Consider the following 15,023-nt stretch of genomic DNA (forward strand, 5'->3'; position numbering starts at 1 on the left):
ACAGTAACTTAAATCTACTTGAAGAAATAAGGAACATGGGTAAGATAATCATACAGGTAAATATAAAAGTCAACATAGGGGCTCCTGGGTGGCTCAGTCAGTTGACCATCCAACTCTTGATTTCGGTTCAGGTCCTGATCTCATGGTCGTGGGACTGAGCCCCACACTGGGCTCTGCACTGAACTTGGAGCCTGCTTAGGATTCTCTCTCTCTCTCTCTCTCTCTCTCTCTCTCTCCCTCTCTGCCCCTCTTCCTCGTGCTCTCTAAAATAAAATTTTAAAAATGTTTTAAAAAAAGAAATAAATATAAATCTGTATTGATGATCACACAATGCATAAGCACATGCTTTGTATGACAAACCAGCACTGAAGGAAAGGACAGAACTATACAGCAACAGCTTTTGTGTACTATTAAAATTAAGTTGGAATCAAACTGAACTAAGTTGTTATAAAGATGATAATTGTGATCCCCAGGGCAAACCACTAAGAAAACAACTCAGGAAAAGGCAGTAGAAGAAATGACAAGGGAATTAGATTGGTATACTTGAAAATATCAATTTACCACAAAGGAAGGGAACAATGGCAGAACAGAGGAACAAAAAAGACATTTAGAAAACAAATAGCAAAATGGCAGACTAAACTGTATCTTATCAACCATTAGATAATGTAAATGGATTAAAATCTACAATAAAAAGGCAGGGATTGGCAACTTTATGCTGTCTATAGCAAAAATACAATTAGGTAGAAAGTAAAAAGATGGAACACGATATACCATGTAAACAATAACCCAAACAGATTTTGAAATAAACACTGTTACTAGAGAAGGACATTTTATAATGACAAAAGGGTCAATCCATTAAGAAGATATAACAATTACAAACATATATACATTTGTAAAAGAGGTCCAGAATACTTGAAGGAAAAACTGACAGGATCCAAGGAAGAAAGACAAGTTGGAGACTTTAATACCTCGCTTCCAATAATGGAGAAAACACCTACACAGAAAATCGGCCAAGAAAATATAAGACCTGAATAACACTATAAAGCAACTAGACCTGACAGATATGTATGGAACCCTCCACACAACAGCAGCAAGATACACATTCTTCAAAACAAGTGCACATGGAATATTCTCCAGGACTGTATGTTAAACTATAAGTCTCCATAAATTTTAAAGGATTTATGAAATCATCCAAAGTCTGATCTCCAACCATAATGCAATGAGATTAAAAATCAATAATAAAAGGAAATTTGGGGAATTCACAAATATTTGGATTTTAAACAACAAACTCATAAATGACTAACTGATCAAAGAAGAAATCACAAAGGAAATTAGAAGATATTCTGAGATGAATTAGAACACATATACCAAAGCAAACCAAACAACCACACACACCAAAACTTAGGACTTAGGGAATGCAGCAAAAGCAATGTTTAGAGGGAAATTTAGAGCTGTAAACACCCACATTAAAAAGGCAGAAAGATCTCAAATCCATCATCTAAGCTTCTACCTTAAGAAACTAGGGGGGAGAGAAAGAGCAAACTAAACCTGAAGCAAGGAGGAAGGAAGTATTAAAGATTAGAGCAAAAATAAGTGAAATAGAAAGTAGAAAAAACAACTGGAAAAATAAATCAGTTAACCCAAAGGTTGGCTCTTTAAAAAGATCTATAAAACTGACAAAGCTTCAGCTATATTGGAAAAAGAGAAAAGGGAGAAGACTTAAATCACTAAATCCTTTGCAACTCATGTTTCTCCTTATAAGATTTCACCTAAGGCTGGGAAATATAAAAGATGTAAAACCCAAACTATCACTCTTACTTTCTTTTCCAACTCTAGTACAAGACAAAAGTGGAAAAGCTAAACTTTATTTTGAAAATTATTTATTTATTTAAGTAAGTAATCTGCACCCAGCGTGAAGCTCGAACTCATGATCCCAAGATCAAGAGTCACATGCTCCACCGACTGAGCCAGCTAGTCGGCTCCCCTAAACTTTAGCCGACCCTAAACTTTAGATTTAAATGAATTAATGAGTTCACTTAAAAGTGCCTATCCTAGTGCCAAAGACAAATGAGTTGGCTATACAAGATGTCGCTGCCTATCTCCTATCTAGGTTTAAGGGACACTCAAAAACATTTTATTTATAATGCAAGGTCGAAGTTAAAATGATTTAAAACATTTTTATATGTTGAGTATTTACGTTAATAGTTGATCAAATGCCTAAATTTTCTAGCCTGGTATTAATAAGTGAAGCAAGTCTGCAAAGATGACATTAGCTTAAAATGAATGCCTTGATTAGTTCTTTAACAGTCAGCCTCTCCCTCTCCATTCCTCAATGCCACCTGTTCCACCAAGTCTGCCCTTTTCTCATCTATGCAACAGCAATACCCTGCCAATTAACACAGTAGAAGTGTACCTCCTTTGACCAATCCTGAAAGATCCCCTGAGCTTTTTCCTTTAGACACACCTAGTTTTCTCACATAAGTCAATATTGATAAAAATCTGTTAACTAGACTTGAGTGTTGCAAGTAAACACTGGGGAGACATAAAAGGCCCCTTCTATATCTTTCCTTCCAAATACAATCAGAATAATCTGCTAGGGATTAGGAAATTACCAAATACCTACTTATAAAACTGATAACTAGTAACTAATGATTCATAATGTCAAAATTGAAAATTATATTCAATAATAGGGTCATGGCTAACTAAATTACAAAACATCCCCTGGAGGGGGTAACTCACACTTATAAAGCATTTACAGTGCCTAAAGTAGCTTTAGAATTTTCCTTTTTCTCCACAGCAGTCTAGATAAAGAAACTGTAGGTATAACCTTACACCGAAGGTAACACAGCATGTAAGAGTCAAGGGGGTCTCTCTTTAGTCTTAATGATTCCAAATCTATCTACTAAATTATGATGCAGCCATATATAAAAGGCTTACGAAGCATCATGGAGATTATTTATAATACACTCTTCCCAGTAGTAAAATGGCATATAAAATTGTATACTACAATCTTAAAGGTAAATATACTTTTAAGGGGATTTGGCAAAATAAAAACAGATGATGTACTGGGGTAGTAAGAATGCAATTTTTCATTAGTCATAATATGATTATTATTTACACAAACAATAAAAATTTGAATTAGTTTACCTATTAGACATATAGCCAGGGGAAGTTAAAATAAAAACAAACAAAAACCCTCACAGAACTAATAACCATAAAGCCAGAGCTCCAGGTACAAAACTGGGAAGTGCAAACTTCCTACAACAAAGGATACAGAGATGAGTTTCAAAAAATTATCTAGAAAGTTAGCCAATCAGTCAGTTAAGCATCTGACTCTTGCATTTGGCTCAGATCATGAATTTGCAGTCCGTGGAATGAGCCGCCTGTCAGGCTCTGAGCTCACAGCATGAAATCTGCTTGGGATTCTCTCTCCTTCTCCCTCTGCCCCTCCCCTGCTTGTGAATCTCTCTCTCTCTCTCTCTCTCTCTCTCTCTCAAGTAAAATTTAAAAAATAAATAAGTAAATAAATAGCCAAATGAACATAAGGATGGAAGGAGACATCCAATCTTAAACTTGCACAACCTTTTGAACGTTTCAGGATATTGAACCAGCCCTGCATCCCAGGTATAAATCCCACTTGGTCATGGTGAAAAAAATTTGTAATGCTTTCTGAACATTTCAAAATGCTATATTACCTAATGATTTAAGGGTGAAGACTTGGGTCTGGAGAGGTTAAGTGAAGAGCCAAAGATTCATGGCTACCAAATTCAAATTAACACCTGAAGTCCTGCTTATAACCTAGCACAGTGACGTTCACTGTCCTTTAAAGTATAAGGACTTTGGGGCGCCCGGGTGGCTCAGTTGGTTGGGCTTCCAACTTCAGCTCAGGTCATGATCTCACGGCTTGTGAGTTCAAGCCCCACGTCGGGCTCTGCGCTGACAGCTCAGAGCCTGGAGCCTGCTTCCGATTCTGTGTCTCCCTCTTTCTCTCTACCCCTTCCCTGCTCATGCTCTGTCTCTCTCTTCTCAAAAATAAATAAAAACATAAAAAAATTGTTTTAAGTATAAGGACTTTAAAAAATTTCATAAAGAATTTCATATTCATACCAGAATAGGCAAATCTATAGGAAGAGAAAACAGATTAGTGGCTGCCAGGGCTGAGGAGGGGAAAGGGGAAATGGGGAGTGACTGCTGAATGGGTTCTGGGTTTCCATTTCCGGTGAAGGATGCATGACTCTGAATGTACTTAATGTGACTGACCTGTCAATTTTAAATGGTTAAAACTGTAAATTGTATACTATTTACCACAATGAAAAAGTCTTACAGACATAATAACAGGTATGCTTTTAGTAGACAGTGATTCCAGACATCTTAAAAGATTACAATCTTTTTTGATTTATTTTTTTAATTGTCCAATTCATCCTTTCAATTTCTGGGATGTGTTTTTTTTTTTTAAGTTTATTTATTTATTTTGAGAGAGAGAGAGAGAGAGACAGAAAGAGAGAGAGAATTCAAAGCAGGCTCTGGACTTAGTGCAGGGCCCAATGCAGGATTCAAACCCATGAACCCTGATTTTGTGACCTGAGCTGAAGTTTGATGGTTAACTGAGTCACTCAGGCGCCCCGCTGGGATGTGTTAAAAGATTACAATCTTAAAAGAATTCAGTACTGCCTTATATTACTATTTTATTAATCGCAGCAGCAACATACTCTTAAGACGTTTAGTCTACAATGTTTGAAGCACATACCTGATTTCTTTTAAGTCCCCAAGGACTTCATGACCCTCAAATTGGGAATCACAGTCTATGTTCCTTCTTAAACACGCACGACAAAATAACTCTTTCTGATGCTTACAGGGCTTCCAAAAGTGATCTTTCAATGAGATAACCATACAGATGCTATCCAACCTTAGAGATTTCAGAGGGCCAGAGCATTAGATTTTGTTTTCTGTACAGAAGTACTGTAATGCATTTTAGACTACCCTCCTCCTTAAAATTAATTTGCCACTTAATGTATTTTATAAATTTCTTATAATCTCCTCACAGTACATTTTAAATAGTTTCTGTAAGGATAAAAATAAAATAAAACCAACATACTTAGCAACTGTTTACTGTACTCATGGCATTGTAAAAAATTTAAGAAATTTTGAATGGTCCCTATCCCCAAAGGAACCTGAAATATAGTTAGGAATATAAATTCATGAAAACGCAACTACCATCAACTACTTCAAGGACAGCTTAAGAGATGAAAGGAAGCACACAGCAACATATATTGATTACTTGCCACAGGAACAGGAAGATAAAAACCGCTACAGGGTTTCAGAGAAAGGAGAGATTATTCCAGTCTATGGTGGTATGAAAAGGCTCTACAGGAGAACTGGATTTGAGTGAGTTGCATCTTGGAGAGCAAGCAAGATTTGGGGAAGTGAGGCAAAAAAAAAAAAAAAAAGAGAATCAGAACATCCCTCATTAAGCTTCATTTAATTCACCACTGCCTACAGAATTCTCATTTCTGTGCAAGGTACCAAAAATGCAAAGATAAGGCACTCTGCGTGACCCTTGATCAAACTTCCTCTTGCAGGCCTGAAATCCTTCAAAACATATACTGTACAATTAATTATGCCCAACCCCCACCAGAGGAAAAAACAGGACTGGCAAATTTCTGATGACCATTGTTTTAAAATAAATCACAACTTAATCTGCATGCACCCTTCCCAAGAGGTAACTCTCCATATTACAATAAATCCAATGTATCCTCTTACAAGCTTTCTGTAAGAAATCTTTTTTCAGAACTATGTGTATTTCCTAATTAATATCACCACTAAAAAATAGAGAGGGACTTGCCCACTGAACACACTTTGGGTACAGAATTAAGGCAAGACTAGGTATCAATAATGCCTGCCACTTCTGCCCCAAGAGTTGTAAAGAGGGTCAGAAGTCTCCCCACTTTGAAGTAGCACTATGAGGGGGCGCCTGGGTGGCGCAGTCGGTTAAGCGTCCGACTTCAGCCAGGTCACGATCTCGCGGTCCGTGAGTTCGAGCCCCGCGTCAGGCTCTGGGCTGATGGCTCAGAGCCTGGAGCCTGTTTCCGATTCTGTGTCTCCCTCTCTCTCTGCCCCTCCCCCGTTCATGCTCTGTCTCTCTCTGTCCCAAAAATAAATAAACGTTGAAGTAGCACTATGAGATTGCTGGGCAAAAGCACTTGTACACAATGATTTGTGTCCAAAAAGCTGGTTGGAGGTACGGTAGGGGTGGACATTAGATGAAATTTTATTTTACAATTTTGACTCCATCTTCCAAGGGCTCAATTAGATTGGTCCAGGGTAAGTACCTGATTTGAGCTGGGTAAATCTAAATATCCCACCCTGGCTAAAAATCCTGGCTAACTGCTATTCTAGGGATTTTTTTGAGCTGAAACTAAGAAATAAAGTCAATCTTTTTCTGGTGGTAGAAGTTGTGAGGGGTGAAACTGGGAGCCATAATGCAGCCACGATTCTTGCCACATGGAGAAAAGGGAAAAGTCATGCAGAAAAAGCAAATACCTCTGAATACTTTTAGGATAAAGCTACAAAATACAAAAAGTTCATGCTTTATCAGTCTGAAATATATCAAACCTTTTCCAGGAAGAGAGAAAATGTGATGTTAGTATTAAAGTTACTAGCCTTGTTTGTTCTTGGGTTCAACATGAGTGGCTTGCCTTTCTCTTTTATGTGCAAATGACGACATGCCCGAGTACAAGGAGCAGCAACTACTCTGATCCGGGACAACATCTTTCCTTTCACCTGGGAAAAAAGAAGCAAATAAACTTTTCAGAGAACTGCATGCACATCAGGTATCAGTTTTCAAAAGCAGATATAGAAAGCCTAATTTTCCACACTTGATAAAGCTTTTTCAAAGTACATTTATGTTTCTACAGGTTGCAACGGTTGTAAAAGAGTAATAGTTGGGTGAAGACAAAGACTGACCCTGGTTACTCATCATTGCCATTTTGTATATATGGCACACTACAAAATGTGCTAAACACTTATTCTTTTTCTAATCTACCCAAGTGTGACAAGGAATGTATCTCCCATTTATGGGACCAAAAAATGGAGAGATTAAGAAACAAGGTAACATCTAGTAAACATGTAAATGGGTGTGGGAGTCTAGGCTGAAGGTGGAAAAGTTAAGTAACAGAAAAGCCTGGAGCGTAAACATTTAGAGGAAGAGAAGCTATTCAAATTCTTAACCTAGGGGCACCTGGGTGGCTCTGTCGGTTATGAGGCCTACTTCTGCTAGGCTCAGGTCGTGATCTTGCAGTACATGAGTTTGAGCCCCTCCTCGGGCTCTGTGCTGAAAGCTCAGAGCCTGGAGTCTGCTTCGGATTCTGTGCCTCCCTTTCTCTCTGCCCCTCCCCTGCTCACACACACTCTCTCTCTAAAAAATAAACATTTAAAAAAACAAAAAAAATAAACCAAAAAACAAACAAATTCTTAACCTAGATGTAGGACTTTAATGTACTAATATAATATTAGTATAATACTATACTTATTTTTATGTAATAATTATATATTATGTGTTATGGATTATGTAATGTACTAAATATTTTGTTTTCAAAAACCCTGTTATTTAACATAGAAAAACATGCAAATTGGCTAGAAAACATGCTTTTACCCTTTCCTGTCCATCACAAACACATAGGAATTTTTCAAAATGGAAAATTCTACATAATACATTAAACATTAAATGATAGGAATGTAATAGATTCTTCTGCATATCAATTCTCCCACCAAAAATCAAGCTGCAATGCCCATGTATTGTAATTATTACAAATCATTGCAATGATCCCGCAATAAGTTCTTAGTGGAATTTGTAGTTTTTTGGTTTTTTTTGTTTTTTTATTTGAGACAGAGAGAGAGACAGAGTATGAACGGGGGAGGGTCAGAGAGAGGGAGACACAGAATCTGAAACAGGCTCCAGGCTCCGAGCTGTCAGCACAGAGCCCGACGTGGGGCTCGAACTCACGGACCGCGAGATCATGACCTGAGCCGAAGTCGGCCGCTTAACCGACTGAGCCACCCAGGCGCCCCTGGAATTTGTAGTTTTTGAGAAATCAAGGGTTTGTATGGGGGGTGCAGCAAACCGTTTATATTGGGATTATTTTTTAAGTGAAGTGAAATTCACATAACAAAACTTGCCATTTTCAAGTGAATAATTTGGAGGGATTTAGAAAAGCTATAATGTTGTGCAACCCACATCTAGTTCCAAAATATCATCACTATCCCAGCAGAAAACACTGTACCCATTAAGCAGCTTTTCCCCTCCCCCAGTGCCCATAAACCACCAATCTGCTTACTGTCTTTATGGATTTACCTATTCTGGGTATTTCATATAAATGTAGTGTATAAGTACGGCCACAAAACAAGAAATCTATATGATTGTAAGAACATCAAAAATCATGAGAGATGGGGATGGGGGGATGGGAGGCTAGGACAGATGTTTAAAGGTACAAACCTGCAGTGAGAGCCTTAAGAGATAGTAACTCCTAGAGATCTAATACATGATATAGTGAATATAGACAACAATGCTGTATTATAATCAACAAACTTGCTAGGAGACTACATCTTAATTGTTTCAACCACCAAAGAGAAATTATATAACATTAGAAGCAATAAATATCACTACAATGGCAATCATACTACAATATATAAATATATCAAATTAACATGTTGTACATCTTAACTTTATACAGTGTTTTATGTCAAATATACTTCAATAATAATAGTAATAAAGAATTACAAGAGATATACAACAAAATAATTGGGCCACTTTAAAAAGTTAATGTCCTGAAAGACAAACACTAAGGAATTACTGCAATTTAAAGAAGACTAAACATATGACAACTAGATGCAAAACCTAAATCAAAAAAAAAAATGCTATAAAGGACATTTATTGGGACAACTGGCAAAACTGAAACATGTACCATAGCTTACATAAAAGTTTTGTAAAATTTTAAATTTCCTGAATTTGATAACCATATGTAAGAGACACCTGTGTTTCAAAAACACACAGTGAACTATTAAGGGGCCAAGAAGTATGATGTATGCAACCAAAGCCTTTCAAGTTATTTCAAAATAAATTTTAAAGAGACAGAAATTGAAATGGTAGCATTGATCATGTGTTTGTGTGGCTCTTCCAGGAGAGACAGCATTATGTGTCACGATTAAAATTTTAGTACCAGAAGACTGAACTAGTATTTGCAGTATATTGGTGAGGTAGGCACATCTAAAATAATACGGAATACTTTTTACTTTAAATCAAAGAAAATCTGAAAAAAAAAAAAAAAGCATTTTGTAATCAGCACTTGTTGTATAATATGAAGTGTATTTGGTTTTTGTCCCCAGTTTCTGGAACAGAGTTCCTAAAAGTCTTTGGAATTTCCTGCATGATAGGAATATTTTCTGTTATTCATAAGCCACCCATTTTGAGGTGACCCAGGGTGGACCACTACAAAGCCTCAGGGAAGAGCTGGTCACCAGAAACACCAAGCGATTAGAGAGCAGGAATTTTCAGCCCCACTCCGGAACCTCCAGAAAAGGGAAGTGGGCAGGGGCTACAGACTCGTGAAGAAGGAGATCTGCCAAGCTTTCAGGTTGGTGAACACACCTAGGTGCTGGGGGTTGGCACACTCAGGGAAGGCAGGGAAGCCCCACATCCTCCCCCGACTCCCATCGATACCCAGTTCTACGGATCTCTTCCATCTGTTCCTGAGTTGCATCCTTCTATAATAAACCGGTACAGGCAAGTAAAGTATCTCTCTGAGTTCAATGTGCCATTATAAAATCATCCAATTTGAGGAGGGGTTTGTGGGAAGCCTCAGTTTATAGGTCAGAAGTACAGGTCACAACCTGGACTTCCAATTGGCATCTGAAGTAGGGACATCTTTTGCGACTGAACTCTTAACCTGTGGGATGTGACGCTATCTGCATTTGGACAGCGTCAGAATGAGGTTAAATTAAAGGACACCCAGTCAGCATCTGCTGAGAACTGGTGAATTGCTGGGTGTGGGGGGAAAAAATCCCATGTTTGGTGGCCAGAAGAATTGAGTCTGCAAGTAAGGAGAATTAGTTTTTCCTTTCAGAAGTTAAGATCAGCACTCTAATACATGAAATCTACTTTCAACTCCTGGTTAAAGTTTTGCTATCAAACACTGAATTTAGTCTGTTTAATAAAGATAATACCACCTGTCAAATCTACCTTACAGATAATTTTGATGATCAAATGAGAGAATATATCCAAAAAATATATAGATGTTATATCACTTACTTTATTAGTAAGTGATAGTAAAATAAAATATAAAAGTAATTTTAACAGTGTCTTTAAAACAGCAGGCATGAGTAAAAAACAAACAAACTTAAGGGGAAAAAATTCTGCCAAAATTAGAACCAAGGACTAAGAGACAGGTAGCCTTAATATCATCTGGGGAGGCAACAAGATAAAATGTTACGTTACGCAGATGTGATACAAGGAGAGTGAAGTAAAAAAAGGAACCAAAAGGCAGGGCTTCCAATTTTTAATCAACATGCAAAATCAAGCTGCCTGCTTATGTGAGTTTCTGGGATACTGAGATACGCCTGTGGTTTCTCCCCTGGTGTGTCATTCACATGGCCTTGCCCTGGAACTTACTCTCTGCTGTTTACAAACTGGACTGGGACAGAAACTGCTAGGTCACTGGCTGCGGGAGACTACTCACCTTAGCCTCTTACTTGGGGTCAAAGGAAGCAATGCAAAGGAGACCGAAATTAGACAGAGGTCATGACTGGGGGCAACGAGGACAAGTTTTGTAGTCAGACCCAAGTCTGAATCTGGACTCGGCTCATCACCATTTTGCAATCAGTGGTGTCACCCAGGCATTCCCAAATGGTCTCTGAATTGGTGTTCATCTGGGACACGTTTTTCACGGGTCTGTGGCCAAATGAGAAAAATTGGGACAATGCAATATAGTCTTTCATAAAACAAAACTTATGGTCTTTGTTTTTGTGTTCTAATTACGATCTTCATACCTTTTTAGTGATAAAAAAAAATGTCCTTTCTTTTATGAAAAGACGGGCATTGTAGACTGTGGTAGTTTTTAAAAAGGTCCTTAACCTTGACAGAATTAAAAGTTGGCAGTCTATGTCTGGTCCCAACTGTCCCCCTGTGCATGCCTGCCCAAGAAGTCCCAAAGTCTGGGAACCACCGCCTTACAAGTCTTACTTCTCTTATCAATGAACTAGCAGAGGGCAAACTCTATTGGGCAGAGCTGTGTGTAGTAATCAGGTATTTATAAAGTGTCAAGCAATTAGAGCTTTATCATCATTATTAAGAGCCTGACTACTTGACGTGAAGGTTTATTCAATAAAATCCATATCCAGGCAGGTCAGCAGTAGTCAAAGACAAGCTCTGGGTTCAATTACCAGATTTAAATCCAGGGTTGGCCAGTGCTAGCTCTGTGATTTTGAGTAAGTCTGTTGCAGTCTTCTCATCACTCAAGTGGGGATGAAAAACAACAGCACCTACTAAACAGTACCATTTTAAGATTTAAATTAGGTAATCCATGTAAGATGCTTATCACAGTGCCCTCCAAGTGCTTCAATGTTAGTTACCTAAGCACTATTAGTGGTAGTAAGAGACTAAGGTGGTCAGAAGGTGCCTCCCGAATGCCTGTGAGTTTCTGCATCAACATCTTCTGGTGTGAAATCCTTACTAAGAGGCTGTAAGGATGATCATGGTTAGCATTTATTTATACGACTTCAAATGAAATCTCTAGGTCAATAATGAGAATGTGGATGGCATACACGTCCAGGCAACATCAAATGTCATCCTAAACAACATCTACAGAATCAATATAGTATTTTTCATTACTTTTGAAATTTGTACATGTTGATCAACAGAAATGATATGCAGCCATACAATCAAAATGGTGACTTTAAAATAAAAGTTAACTTTTAATAAAATAGGTTTTTAGAAAATCATATGTTAGAGTGATTTTGACATTTAGTACGAATTTTGTCCTCCCTCTAAAATTAATCCTCAGTAAACTATTACAGGTTTCAACATTACTTGTTTTAAAATATTAAGTTTGTCAAAAAATTCACCAACATAAATTAGAATTTTAGTTTAACTTAACATAAATTTTAATATAGTTGAGAAGAGCTTATTTTTATAGGAAATTAAATATAGTTTATGGCATTATAGAAATTAATTTACAAAAGAAATTCTCAAATGGTAAATGAGTTTTTCTTTTATGAATTTTTTAACATGTTTTCATAACAAATGTATGAAAGAAAAAACATTACACATAAACACCTTCTAAGGGTGAAATCTGTAAACGCTTCTTTCTCAGGAATAACTACTGAGCAAGGGTATATTTAATTCTCAAGAGAATGAAAAACTTCTACAAAAGCATAGCCCAATATTCCCGATTAACCTATGATAAAGGTTATAGCAGCATATCTGGCCGTTATGCCTAACTTCTCATTAAGTCTTTATAACTACCATAAAAGAGTCAGATACAGGTTACAAGTCAGAGTTCAAACCTAATTAAAGGTTCAATATTAGAAGCCAAGAGTTAAACTGTTTTTTTCTATATTTCTGCAAACCATGTAACATAGTAACATGTAACTCAATTAGTTTTAGTAATTACACAGTAGATTCTATACTTATCTATATTTTGTATAACTACTAGAATTAGTGTATATATATATATACACACACACACACACACACACACACACACACACACTCATACAATACAAGGGCAGTTGAGGAGGGGTAAATGTGGGCAACCATTTCTTCTCTAACTTCCAGAATGCCTGGAAACTAAAGAATAAATTTATGAGTGAAGAATAAATTTTAAAATTAAAATTCATGAGTACAACTTTGCAACTAGCTCAACAACATGAACAATGCTTAAGAAGCATACAAGGCAAGGTTAAGAGGGGGCTGGAGCTGTTATGGTAAATTGCCTGATTCTGCTTGAGTTCAAATCCAGGCTTTGCTACCTAAAACCCAGGATCTTGCGCAAGTTACTTAACCTTCTTAAGCCTGAGTTTATTCATTTGTAAAGGGGAAATAACAGTACCAACCTCAAAGTTATTTTGAAATGACTCACGTAGAGAGTAGTGTCCAGACCGTAACTGACAATCAATAGTGCTTCCATTGCTACCAATAGCAACACTAAAAGAAACAACAATGCTATTATTTTGCCAGAAGTGATTGCCACAAGCATCAGGAAGGTAAATCTGATAGGAGGTAACACTACGTTTTGTAAGGAAGCACTACTGTTAAGATTTTTATTTCGAAAAAAAAAATGTATTGTTTTGATTATGCTTCTCATTAAAAGGCAACAAGCTTTCTGGAATTATTTTCGTAAGAAAGAAAGTCAATTCCAGGATCGAAAATGTAACACCACCACACAAGCAGAAGTGGTTACCACCAGCGTCAAAGGAACACCTGCCAGTCCTGGTCTACTTATGACATTTTGCCTGACAGAACTGTTCCAATCTTAGAACTTTCTAGCTCCTAACAAACTTCCTTTAAAGCGAGGAACGAACTAACACACACACACACACACACACACACACACACACACGAACGAGCGCGCGCGCACACACATACACACACACACACACACACACACACACACACACAGCGCCTAACTCCTGTCATTAATTCATCCCTGCAGAAAGACATTGGTAATAGGTGTCTAGCCACAAAATCGGGTGTTCAAAGGGCGCGGAAGGGAGCGATGCTCGGGTTCTGGAGGCCACAGGATCTCACTCCGGGGCGCGAAGGGGGCCACCCTGGGACCAGCAAGTCTAGAAACGGGGAAGTCGCGCCCCAAAACCGTGTCCGGTGAAGAGCCGCGGACGCTGGAACTCGGGACCGCTTCAACCTGACCACTCCCCCGCCCTCAGCCCCGACCCCAAGAACCCCTTCCCATTGCCTCGCCCCGCCCATCCGCTAAACGGGTCCATGCCGGCCGCACACACGGAAGCCGGCCGCAGGTCCGCAAACGGCTTCACTGGCCGGACAGGAGGAGGCCGGCGCCCGCTCCCCTCTAGGAACTCCCGCCCTGGCCCCGCAGTGCCAAGCCTCCCGCGACGGCGCGCCACGCGAAGCCTTACCCCAAGTCTCGCCCCGCGACAGGTGGTGCTGCCGGCGGAGAGGCCGCGGCCCTGCCGCCCACCCAGGCGATGCTCAGCTGCGGCCGAGTCTGGCCCTCCCCTTCCCGAGCTTCGCGGAGCCGGCGCTAGCTCAGGCTCTGACTGGCATGGGCGGCCAACAGCCGGCAAGGCAGCCTAAGTACGGCGGCGTAATGAGCAAGGGAGTCGGGAGGCCGGCTGGCGCGGCCTGGAGCGGAAACTGACGGGCGCGCGGGCCAATGCGGAGGCAGAAAGCCGGCCCCGGAGGGCGGAGCTGTAGCTGAGGCTTCGCGGCCCGCGCGCCGGGGTTCCTTCCCCTGGGCGCTTTCCTGGGTCTGTTTCTTTGAGGTTTCTGTTTTGAGGCCGGGCGCGCACCCGTGTGCACTCGATCCCGGGGAATGCGAGAGGGGCGGTGTGGAATAGGAGTCCGGAGATACAGGCGACGCCCGTCGTTCCACGAAAGGAACGGAGGCTGGTGTACGGCGGACCTCGCATCCCTGGGGCTGCGGGGATACTCGAGTTGATGGCTGCGCGTTCGCGCGAGAAGAGGCTTTGCGCAGGCGCGGGCGGGCCGGGGGATGTCGGCGGGTACCAGTCTTCCCAGTCCCCAGGAGGCGAGAGAAAGGCTGGGAGTTTGGGTCCATCCTGAACAGCCCATGGAGGCAGGCAGAGGATGAAGGAGAGATTAAGAGCTGGATACAGGTCAGGAGACTGGAGAAGCAGAAGAAGGGGAACCCAGGAAATGCGAGGCCTCCGCACTTTAGGGGCGACTTCTGTTTCTGAGCTATTTTTGTGTCTCCTCGCTCTTTTGCAGAATTCTTTGCTGCTCTCCACGCCTGTTAGCACAGTTACTGGCCCGC

General features: G+C 39.9%; 1 protein-coding gene across 3 annotated transcripts in view; it reads right to left on the reverse strand.

Moving 5' to 3' along the window:
• Nucleotides 1–14,262, reverse strand: part of ME2 (malic enzyme 2) — a 52,917-nt gene extending 38,655 nt beyond the window's left edge. The window contains exons 1-2 of one of the 3 annotated variants that reach the window (XM_047086188.1): nucleotides 14,146–14,262; nucleotides 6,661–6,780 (exon numbers count right to left, since the gene is read on the reverse strand). In XM_047086188.1, coding sequence (XP_046942144.1) covers nucleotides 6,661–6,768 — 108 coding nt within the window. In that variant the 5' untranslated portion in view covers nucleotides 6,769–6,780; nucleotides 14,146–14,262. Of the gene's footprint in view, nucleotides 1–4,747; nucleotides 5,064–6,660; nucleotides 6,781–10,730; nucleotides 10,829–14,145 lie in introns of those variants that run through there. The other 2 variants (XM_047086189.1, XM_047086190.1) reach the window with 2 other exon arrangements.
• Nucleotides 14,263–15,023: the final 761 nt, after the last annotated feature.

The sequence above is a fragment of the Lynx rufus genome, unplaced genomic scaffold, assembly GCF_022079265.1.
Source record: "Lynx rufus isolate CCGP_SWC_20201006 ecotype Redwood Valley unplaced genomic scaffold, mLynRuf1.p SCAF_20, whole genome shotgun sequence".
Taxonomy (NCBI): domain Eukaryota; kingdom Metazoa; phylum Chordata; class Mammalia; order Carnivora; family Felidae; genus Lynx; species Lynx rufus.